Source organism: Pangasianodon hypophthalmus, chromosome 11 (assembly GCF_027358585.1).
Source record: "Pangasianodon hypophthalmus isolate fPanHyp1 chromosome 11, fPanHyp1.pri, whole genome shotgun sequence".
Classification (NCBI taxonomy): domain Eukaryota; kingdom Metazoa; phylum Chordata; class Actinopteri; order Siluriformes; family Pangasiidae; genus Pangasianodon; species Pangasianodon hypophthalmus.
The window spans coordinates 23,214,629-23,226,715 of NC_069720.1; the positions used below are offsets into that span (position 1 = coordinate 23,214,629).

The 12,087-nt window shown below is 38.8% G+C and overlaps 1 protein-coding gene across 2 annotated transcripts in view; it reads right to left on the reverse strand.

Moving 5' to 3' along the window:
* Positions 1-4,973: 4,973 nt before the first annotated feature.
* Positions 4,974-12,087, reverse strand: part of xxylt1 (xyloside xylosyltransferase 1) — a 53,739-nt gene continuing 46,625 nt past the window's right edge. For both annotated transcript variants that reach the window (XM_034308987.2, XM_026930617.3), the window contains exon 5: positions 4,974-10,491. In XM_034308987.2, the coding sequence (XP_034164878.1) occupies positions 10,095-10,491 (397 nt within the window). In that variant the 3' untranslated portion in view covers positions 4,974-10,094. The remainder of the gene's footprint in view (positions 10,492-12,087) is intronic.

Sequence of the window (12,087 nt, forward strand, 5' to 3'; positions counted from 1 at the left end):
CTGTCAGCCAAGAACAAGAATCTGAGGCTATCATGGGCACAGACTCACCAGACCTGGACAGTTGAAGACTGGATAATGATTAGGTGATTTTTTTCTAACCTTCAACAGGCCAGAAATTCAAGTTAAGCACCCGCATAAGCCAAACCTGAACTTTCCCCATGTACTGTTGAGTCCATAAGTATTCGGACAGTGACACAATTTTTTGCCTCTGTACACCACCAAAATGGACTTGAAATGAAGCAATCAAGATGTGATCGAAGTGTAGACTTTCAGCTTTAATTAAAGGGGTTTAACAAAAATATTGCATTAACCGTTTAGGAATTACAGCCATTTTTTTTTACAGAGTCCCTCCATTTTCACAGACCCAAAAGTAATTGGACAATGGACTGATAAGCAGCTTCATTGCCAGGTGCGGCCTGTTTCCTCATTATTCCATGACAAATTAAGGCGATAAAAGGTCTGGAGTTGATTCCAAGTGTTGAATTTGCATTTGGTAGCTGTTCATGGGAACTCTCAATACGTGGTCAAAAGAGGTGTTGATGCAAGTGAAGGAGGCCATCATTAGGCTGAAAAAACAAAACAGTCCTATCAGAGAGATAGCAGAAACTTTAAGAGTGGCCAAATCAACAATTTAGTACATTCTTAAAAAGAAGGAATGCACTGGCGAGTTCAGCAACATCAAAAGGCATTGAAGACCACGGAAGACAACTAAAGTGGATGATCGCAGAAATTATGAAAATTGTGTCACTGTCTAAATACTTATGGCCCCAAATACTTATACTGCCATAACCTTTAAACCTAAGCTGCTGCCTTAATCTGCTAACACATAATATGGCCCATCAGAAAACCACTGACAAAAATATAAATTGATCCTAGAGCTCTGGAGCTCTAGCTTAAGTGTTAGAGTGCTGTTAGCTGGCTGCATGACTTGGTCACTGAGTCTGAATTCTTGTGTTCATGTGTCAGAAGAGTGCACAAGAGTGCAATATGAGCAATATACAGGTAATTCAGAAAGTATTCACACCTTCACTTGTCCTTATTTTGTTATGTTACATCATGGAATGGATTAAATTTCTTGCTCAACGGTCTGCAAAAAATATTTCCTAATAAAAAGTAAAGAATAAAATATCACTTTTACACAAGTATTTAAACTTTAAACTAAAACCGGAACACTCCAAGTTCAGACACATCCTGTTTTCATTGATTATTCTTCAGCTGTTTCTATACCTATAGTATGGAAAGAAACACATCTGTCTGTATAAAGCCACAGAGCTGGCAGAGCATGTCAGACTAAAAAAAATAATAAAAAATCTAACAGGCTTGAGGTAAAAGGAGGTAAAAGGTCCAACATTCTAGACAGGATTATGTTAAAAGTGTACTTTTAAAAAAATTCTCTGCACCCTTGAACATCCAGAAAAACACATGAAAAAGTTCTGAATCACCAAGACCAAATTCTTAGAACTGACCACCTGCAAAACAAGAGATAAGGGCTTTAATCATGCAGAGGACCATGCACTCGAATGTCACTCTGACAGAACTTCAGATGTCCCGTGTGGAGATGGGAACACATGCCAGAAGGACAACCATCTCTCCACCAGTCAGGCCAGATGGAAGTCATATCTCAGTAAAAGATACATGACAGTTTGCTTGGAATTTGCCAAAAAGGCACTTAAAGCACTGTCAGGCCATGAGAAACAAGATTCCAGTGTATGATAAAACCAAGATTGAACTCTTTAGCCTTAATGCCAAATATTACATCTAGAAGAAACCAGACACTGCTCAACACCTGGCCAAGTTCATCCTACAAGCACAGCACAGTGAAGCACAGCAGTGGCAGCATCATGCTGTGGGGATGATTTTCACAGGAACTGGGAGGCTTGTCAGGATTGAGGAAGAGACGAACAGATCACAAAAGATAGTTGAGGAAAATCTGATCAGGAGTGCTCAGGACCTCATAATTGGTATGAACGTTCACTTTTTAATATAATTTGTAGCAGGCAGCCAGGAAAACACAGCCTGGACTTGAACTTAATTGAACATATCTGAAGACACCTGAAAACAGTGGTACAGTGAAATTCTCCATCTAACCTAACAGAGCTTGAGAGGTATCCAACAATCCTGGTGTACCAAGCTTGTAGCATCATAGCCAAAAGATGTAATCACTGCCAACAAAGTACTGTGTAAAACTGATATTAATATAATGAAATACTTACCTGTTCCACCATGACGATGCCCCTGTGCACAAAGCGAGCTCCATGAAGACATGGTGTGTGAAGGTTGGAGTGGAAGAACTCGAGTGTCCTGCACAGAGCCCTGACCTCAACCCCACTGAACACCTTTGGGATGAACTGGAACACCGACTGAACCCCAGACCTCCTCACCAACATCAGCGTCTGATCTCACTAATGCTCTTGTAGCTGAATGAACACAAATCCCCACAATCACAATCCAAACTCTAGTGGAAAGCCTTCCCAGAATAGTGGAACTTATTATAGCAGCAAAATGGGACTAAATCTGGGATGTTCAAAAAACACATATGTCTGATGGTCAGGTGTCCACTAACTTTGGGCCTTATAGTGTATGTAAATGTGATATTTTAGTTAAAAAAAAGTTTAAAAAAAAACACTGAGAAAAATTTAATTCTTTTTCAATATGTAGCATTTTTAAACTGATGAGAAAAAAAATCAATTTAATCAATTTTAGACTGAGACTGTAATGGGGTCTGAATATTATTATTATGTATGACATCTCAGAGAAAAGAAAATGTTTTTCTTCTATCAGTGCATATGACCTTTTTTAAAGAAAGCCCCAAGGGATATTCCATTTCTTTGGACATCAGTGCTGAACTGCTTGCGATGCCAGGTCATCCTTCACCAGGTGGGAAATAAAATGTTCTTCTCAGTGCATTGATGTTCCTGGTTTTTGCTATAAAGTTATTTTTACATGAAGCTTATATATATATAGATTTCTTACTGATGACTATAATATGACTATAAAAAAATGAACATTTGGAATCTCTATCCTGATTTATTATTTTAAGGGTAATTTTATAGATGTTTTAAATAGGTGTTAGTAGATTTAAAAGTAAGCCTAGCAGTAAAACGCTTGCTAAGGCTGAGAGGTCTTGGTTTATGATCATTTCTGTCCCACTATACATTTACATCAGCCTACATCCCAGTGCTCTGCCCAGAATTCCAGCAGTGAGGCCCAATCAAATCATGATTAGTGCAGGTATATTTACTTTTACATCATGTGTAATATACAGGAATGCATCACGATTGTAACAAAGTAAATTTTGTTTTGTTACAATCAAAAAAAAAAAAATCAGTTGAGCATAAAGTGAGTTAAAGCTGATTTAATCAGCGAAGAATATCATCTCCAACAAAGCAAAAACAACTTTGATCTGAACTTCCCACATGTTTGTTGTGTTGATTTGGTCATCCATTTGCTGAAGTCTCACATCCATCACATTGTTTGCATCACTTGTGTGGCTTTAATAATTTATGGCACATTTTTTTAAAAAAACAACAACTACATAACCATAACCATATTCGTCTTTCTGGCCAATAATGTCGTGCCACTGGGTGAAAGAGCAATAGCAATTCAAAAGGTAACTATAAATGCGTAGCCATTACAACACAGGAACTCTGCTGCAAATCATCCTGTGTAACAAATAATATGTGGGAAAAGTAACTTTTTACTTCAAAGGTTGAAAATGCTTCCACACTGGCAACCACATTTTTATATCCACATGTGACATGTAAGAACTGCTTATCTTATGTTGCTTAAACAGGAGGAATGCAGGGTATGTTACTGAAAGCCTTTGCTTTTTCATCTGAAATGTTATTTTCCAAAAAGATTCCTCTCTAATGGAAAAGTACAATCTCTCCCGGTGACGTAAATAAGCAGTGATCTGGTGATCTCAGTCTGACACAGCTGACCTTTAACAAAAAAAAAAAAAAACTGATACCTGCTGAAATATTCTCCTTTATGGATGAGCATTTATCATTCCTCATAAATGTTAAAATGCTCAGCCACAAGACCTGAGAGCTTAATTCACTTCTAGCTATGGTTGATGACACACACCGACACGACAGCTAGAGGGGAAGATTGGACTTGTCTAGCTTGTAACAAAAAAGTGATGACGTCAAGCTGGTAGATTAATAGGGTTATGTTGAAACCCATGCGTAAAGTTAAAGCGTGCTCATGATGTCTGTTTTCCATATTGGATACTGAGGGGTTTTGCTCTCCTTAGTTCTTTTTACTTCTTACTTTAAACAGTGTTTTAGCTGTGTCCCCATTGCACACCTGCAGCATTACAGTCTCCTTATACCAGGGTTAGGGTCTTTGAAACAGTGCTTCACTTATTTTAACCTGGCTACAATCCAGCAGTGACTCTTATCTGAATTTCACAAGGATGATTAACTTTTCAAAGGTTAGCGTGATATTATGTCTTCTGCCTGGGCTCTCAGGGGGGAAAAAAAACCCACCCTGTCCATCCCATTTATAAATACAGTTTATTACTATTAAATATATATTGTACTATTTTGTGTACGAGGTTTTGGTAAGTTATAGTTGTAAGTTACACACCAGGGTTTAGATCATGGAAAATGCAAAACATACTTTCAACACATCTTTATGGAAGCCCTGAAGGTGTGAATTTTTTTTTCTCCAATTGCTATGTCATTATTTTGATTTACTAATCTGTTATTTTGACTTATTAAGTCAAAGTAAGCATTTTCTAAAGGTGGTTGTAATTTTCACATTAAAAATGATTCTTACTGCCACCTTTAGAAAATGCATACTCTATTTTACCCTTCGTATTTTATTTTAATACACATCCTTATTGGCTGATAATGCATCTTACTAATATATATTCTTTTACAGATTTATAGGCCAAACATCAAAATACTGACAAATCAAGTACTTTAATATAACCTTAGGGTGGAAAAAAATGGGTCAATGATGTAGGTCAGTGTGCCAGAATGAAAAGGTCCTAAAAAGAGGCTTGTGGAGAGAAGAAACCTTTGCAGCATGGTTCCTATGATTCAAGAAGAAGGACGGCAGGGTGGAATATAAGCATGTAATTGTGGAGCACAAGTAAGAGTCTGTATAAAGGAAGACTGTATAAAAGCAGGAGCACTACCACTGCCTTTGACCCACTTTCCATTTCCTTCTCTCTCACAAACACTCGCTTATATATTACTTGCTTGGAAAACTATTGCTTTTGTTTGGATCTTTAAGAAGGCACTCTAGCTTTCATTGTTCTCTGCAACAATGAATCAGTACAGCAAACTGTTTTCTGACACGAGACTTGTTCAGTAGGTAGCACTCTCTCAGGCTACTCAGGCAAGGGATTGATCCCATCACCTACTGGATTTTACCCCATATTTCATCCTACAGAAGCTTTTGTTTTCCGCTGATCTCTTGCTTCTTTGTAAATCAATTTGCAATTTATTTCCATCCACTCCATCTAATAAACATGATATGCGACACTCTACTTTTTTCGTCCCTCTTGTCATAGAGAAATCTATGAAATTAAGGCTATTACCAAGAGCTGGGAATCACATTACACTTCGCTGATCACTGCAGTGATATTACTTAATTAATGTTTTTTCAAACTGAATGTCTAAGTGCTCAAATATAAAAAGAAATTCTCTAAGGAGAAAAGTTGAATAACCCATTTTTTTATTTATTTATTTTTTTGCCAGGAGTAAGGATTTTAAGTTACAATATAATTCAGTGACAGCTTTTCCTTTCCATTGTCTATTAGGAACAATTACTCCATGTTAGTGAAACGTGTCCTTTCTAGGGAAATTACCAAGCAGTCGATTAATAGTGAATATTAAACAACACTTCAATGAATTGTAACATCAAGAACACTTACGTAAATGATAAAAAGTCACCATGCAATTAACCCTCAAGTCATGATCATCTACTTGTGAATTCCAGGAACTTCCAGGGATTTGTAAATTGCTAATACAGAATTTCTAATATAAAACTATATAACATAATGTAGTAAGAGGTACAGTGTTTGTATCATTAATCTGTAGGGATAGACTTTTTTGGTCATCCTTTTACCTTCTTAAATAGTATATCCATATAAAGTTCTATATGTTTGTATGTGAGATCTACCTCAGCATGTCATGCAAGTGCTTGTCACAATGAAACCATAATAAATTGTTTACATCCAGTGTTTAAATGGAACAGTTAATTTCTGTGGCCCGTTGTGAAGTGAGGAGTACATGTCTTTTTCCCTCTGAAGGCTCCAGTCTTCACAGTGAGAACTCTGAATACTTCGCCCTGAGAAGGACATTTTTGAATGATTTTCATCAGTTCATTTTGGTATGAGCCTACAAATGGCTGACGTGTTTTGGTATGAGCCTACAAATAGCTGACGCATGGTCTCTCTTTGAAGACTTCAGAATGGATCGTGATGTATGTGAACATGAAGTCAGTGAAAACAACCAATTGGTGGACCAGTTCCACAATGCTACACAATGTGATGTGATGCCAAGCCCTATATATTTTAAGGTGAATAACATATGGTAATACTCAATGGTAATACTCAATTACATATGGTAATACTCAATCTGCCATTCAAAAGTGATCTTTGTACTTATAAATGCTTTTAGGAAATTAGGTTTCCTTCTTTAAGGCTCTTTGTTGCTCCATTGAAGGTAAAAACTCCCCCACAAAATTAAGTCCACTTGGTGCAAATATCTCACACTTGCAACCACATTTTATCACAGCTTAGGATTTTAATATCCACTTTACAGTAAAAATACAATAAACATACTGTAAACAACAAGAAAAAAACAAGAAATGAAGAAGTGGTCATTATGAACATGATACAGTAAAATGTGTCTCTAGAAAATACTTTTTGGTTACTGGAATGCTGAAAGATAGGAATTTTTTTTTCTTTTTAAATGTGGCCCCCTTTTCCCTTGATCGAGGTTATAAGGTAATGAATAAACTGTTCTGTCAGTGCTATAACAACAGACAGGAATGGATACTTATGACTTTCCTAGATGATGATCAGAGTCATGTATTGTATTGCATTGCATCGTATCGTTTGATATGAGGCTCTCGATTCAATACGTATCTGTGTATTGAAAAATACATTCAAAAAACTATATAATAAACTAGGCATGTCGTCAAATTATAGCCCTAATATTACAAGAGGCGTAATAAACATTTAAACGTAATCAAGTCCACGCTTCCCTGCTTTTTATGAGCTAATACCACCATCCTAGAGTAACAGCACATTAGCTAGCACTAATACCATGGCATCTGTGCTGACATCACACACACACACTCTCTTTCTCTGTCTGTCTGTCTCTCTCTCTCTCTCTCTCTCTCTCTCCCTCCCTGGCAGATTCAATCCGGTTAAAGAAATCGCCGTGGCAAATGGGACGTTCAACTGCAGATGACACTCAATATACAGGAGAATGCATGATGCAAAAAGAAGTCTGAGTTACAGAGACCTGTGTGACTTCAGACATATCCTGTTGAGAGTCACAACAGGGTTGACAGTTTCACTTTTTTTTTTTAAAGCAAACTGGGATAGTTTTGAAACAAGGTGGCAAGTCGAACAATTAAGTAGGTTAAAATGTGTCTCTGTTTTCCAAACTTTTTGGGCTAGTTTCAGGCCTTATCCTGTGGTTTTTGAAATGTATTTGGGATGGACATTTTGCTCACACCTGGCAACCCTTTATTCCACTATATGCGGCTAAGAATCTGAATGATTCACATAAACACTGTGCCATTATTAAGTGTCAATTATTGTACTTTTATAATCCTGAATGTCTGATGAACTTTTAATGAAATTGGAAACCTAAATATTCAGGCAATACCTATTTATGCTGTATAGAAAGTGTACCACAATGAAGACAACACCATATCAGACAGTATCAGATTTGGAATTTGGTCTGTTGTTACACCCCTACAGATTACTTTACTTGAAAGAAAACTCTCAGCAACTCTCTGATATGACACAGTGTAGATTATTACATACCTTTAGACTCTGTGGGAAGTCTGCCAAAACCTTCCTTGCTTAGTAAGCACCAGCCAAGCAAATCTAACACAATGCCTGTTCCTTGTACTGAGTGGAAGTAGATCCTGCTGGAATAACTGGAATCCCAATTCCCACCCATGGGGCATGCTGATGCATCTCACTAAGAAAGGCTTTTTCTGGGAAACTAGCCATATACCAATCTGCCATGTGTTAAAAACATTTTGGCTTGTCTGCTCTGTTTATTTACGGTAATGCAACTAATTAGTGGTGCTTGCGAAGCAAAGAATCACTATTATTATCTTGCATACTTATTATTCTTCTTCTTACACACAAAACTTCTGCGCGAAACTCGTCCCGCACCGTTTGTCACAGACCAACGAAAGAGGTGTCAAATCGTGTGGATTATTGAGGAGAGGCGTGCTATGACTTTTATAAGCGATCGAGCGGACGATGGTTGCACCCATAGATTCCCATAGATTTAACATTGCGGCCAACTTTGACGACTCGTAGCTCAGAGCGAGAATTTCGCAGAAACATGTAAATCACCACATTTGAAGAGGCTGGCAAGCTGTGCGAGATAATACCCCGCAGTGGGGTATAAGTTGTACCCCTAGGGCGCAAGAGCGCCCCAAAGTTTTTCCTACTATGGTAATTTACATAGGAATTTTGCATTGAACATAACGCTGCATCACAATGTCATAGAGACATGGGGGCGGGCTCATTTTACTCAGCCAACCAATCAGACTCTCAGGATCACTGTGAAGCTGTCAAGCCACACCCTAGCAACCATTTAGGACACCCTAGCAACAGATCCCATATACTGCCATTATAAAAACCCAGATGGATATCTTTGGATCACAGTCTCATAGAGACATGGGGGTGGGCTTGTTTGACTCGGGGCAGCAAACAGCCAATCATGAATCACCTTCACCACTTCCTAGCCACGCCCTAGCAACCACTAGCGAGTACCCTAGCAACCACCCTGGACACCTTAGCAGTCGCCCTAGCAACCACCCCAAGTACCCAAGCAACCACATAGCAACACCCTTGCAACCACCCCAAGTATCCTAGCAACCAGATAGCAACACCCTAGCAACCACCCCAAGTACCCTAGCAACCACATAGCAACACCCTTGCAACCACCCCAAGTATCCTAGCAACCGCATAGCAACACCCTAGCAACCGCCCCAGCAACTTCAAGACACATGCTGGATGGCTACAGTGCCGAGTTTTGCCACGGTGAGCACCATTCACATTTTCTTCAGAAAATGTACACATCTAGTTCTTTCTAATTTTCAACAGCAGGCATGAACTTGCACAGCGCATGAGAAAGCCTGGAGCTGACTATCAGGATTTCAAAATGAAAATCATGTCAACATGCTTTACTACTTCACTCATTAATCCCTCCCTGAAATGCTATTGCAATGGTGCGGTTTCTGCTCTGCTCTTTGCTCTAAAGCAACTGCTGGGGTGCTATTATATTACGGTCAGGACTGAAACGCAAAACCTGGTTCTCAGTGCCAGTAACGTGAAGGGATATTGTGAGTGCCAGCACTCTCCACTCTTTCTGGCTGCAGCTGGCTATATGGAGAAGTTGGCATGCTTTTCCACTGCTCAGACCTCCACCTGCATCATGGGGCAGCACACAAAGAGAAATGATTGATCCTTACCCCAGCATTGGAAAACAACTAAAGCTTGAAAACGTGCAGCCAGATCAGACACCGCAGCATAGTTCAGATAAAAAGCAACGTTACATTATTTATGCTGAAATGCAGGGGACACAGCTGGAATTCATTCCAAAGTTGAATGCCATATGAACAAAAAGCAAAGCACGTAAAGGGGTACTGGTTGCATATGGCAAATTGTGTGATAACACAAGCTAAAGAATCAAAGCATAAGCTAGTCTCTTTCTCCGAGTCATTTTTTCCATTTATCTCAGTGTTTTTCAACATTATTTATCCAATTTAAAGCTTGAGCATGTATACTCAACTAATTGGTCAAGCCCCACAGAACCTTGCTCGCAATGGAGCAGACTTCTTTCAGATGGTTCAAACTGTGTAAATACTTCTTGTAGCTCTCAGTCATCGGGTATAGGAGTGTTGCAGTTTCCATGGTAAATGTACACGGGTCCATCGCAGCGAAAGTACATCTGAAAAACATCGCCATAGCCATGGTCCCTCCACCAGGTGCACAGCTGTCGGTTCCAGCCACAGTCAAGATGGTGGAAGAGCTCTGGGTGCTCCATGCCTATCATGGTGAAGAAGTCCTGATCGCCCAGGTGGCCCCGGAAGTGATATTTCTCAGTGAGATGGGCGACACGTTCAGGCTCAAGGAGGCGATTGTAGAGCGCAGAGCGGCGCATGGTCTCCAGATTCAGCAGCATCACACCGCTGTTGAAGCCGGGGAGGCCATCGGGAGGGGGATCACCCACATGGGACTTGGGGTTTTCCTTGCGATACTGCCAGAAGGTGTGTCTGAGGTGGGAAAAAAAAAAAAGACACAAAATTAAAAATCTCAGGTGATAATAGAGCAGTAAGGCTCTAATCATTATCAGGGACACTATCCACACCATCATAGTCCTTTCTCACTCCTTCCACCTGGCAAACGGTCAGAGAAAAGGTGGATAATGGATTTGACCTACTTCTACTGAAGTGGGTTGATATTTAGTGAACATTCACAAAATTGGGTTGTAAGAAATGGGACAAGACATACAGTGAGGGGAAATAAGTATTCGGACACGACTGTTTTTGTTATTTAATACACACACTTCCAATGCATTCCAGTGCATCCACTTCACACATTCAAATCCACACACATATTGCGTTTTGACTTTGTACTTATAAATATGAGCAGAAAAGTATGACTTCATAAACATAAAAAAGATGTTTAAAAAAAGTCAAACTTGATGCCTCCATCACCAACAAGTCTAGTTCTTCTTGTAACTAGTTTGTATACCAGAACTATGGTGGAGGCAAAAAAAAAAAAAAAAATGGAGTTGATAGGGAAAAAAAGTATTCATGCACTACAAATTACCAATATTAGTATTTTGTTGCTAAAGTTGTTGCTGGCAGTTACAGCTTTGAGATGTCTACGGTGAGAAGTAGTTTGCTTGTGGTTTGCATTGTGGTTCAAATTGGGCCAGTTCCTCTTGGCAAATCGTTTTTCAATTCCACAGGGTCAATCTGTTTCCTTCGATGATGTACCGCAATTTGCAGAGAAACAGTTCCATATCATGAAGCTCTCACCTCCGTACTTCACTGTGTGTATCATGTTCATGCGATGAGCTGAACTATGGCCAAAGAGTTCCAGTTTTGTTTCATCTGATCAGAGTATATTATTCCAAAAGATTTGTCTAACTGCTTTTAGAGGTGCAGCTCTGTGCTTCTTTTTTAGCAGAGGAGTTTTGCATTAGGTGTAGGAACAGAGATGACTGCAGTGCAGCTCATTGCTTATTGCTGTTCCTGCTGCTTTCAGGTCGTCCTGCAATTCTTTTCGAGTGACGGCTGACTTCTCTCTTACCTTCCTTTTATCATTAGTCTGGGGACGATTAGTTGTGATTGTGTTGTTTAATAACGTTGTCCCTTTAGGATTTTAAGATGCTCCTTCACCTTTATCACAATTGCTACTTGTTCCCATCCAATGGCTACATCTTTGATGACACAAGATGCAATTTGCAATAATATTTTTGCAGTGTTTATATTTAGAATTTGATTTATTTTTTATGAAACTTTTACCTTTACTTCCCCACATCAATTTAATTTTTTTTAAACATGTTTGTTTATTCTTATGAATACATACTTTTTTTGTTCATATTTATAAATACGGAGTAAAAGAAAAACACATTACTGTATGCGTGTATATTTGAAGTAGATATATGCATGGGAAGTATATTAAATAAATAAATAAATAACAAAAACAAAGGTGTCTGAACACTAATTTACCCTCACTGCATAATGCTGCAATGAAGTCAGTGTTATTTCATGTTCTCACTTTGTTTCAGGAGACAGACACTCCTGCACATTTTTGGAGCAAAATAAGTTTGAAAATCCCACTACATCAGCAGATTTTAA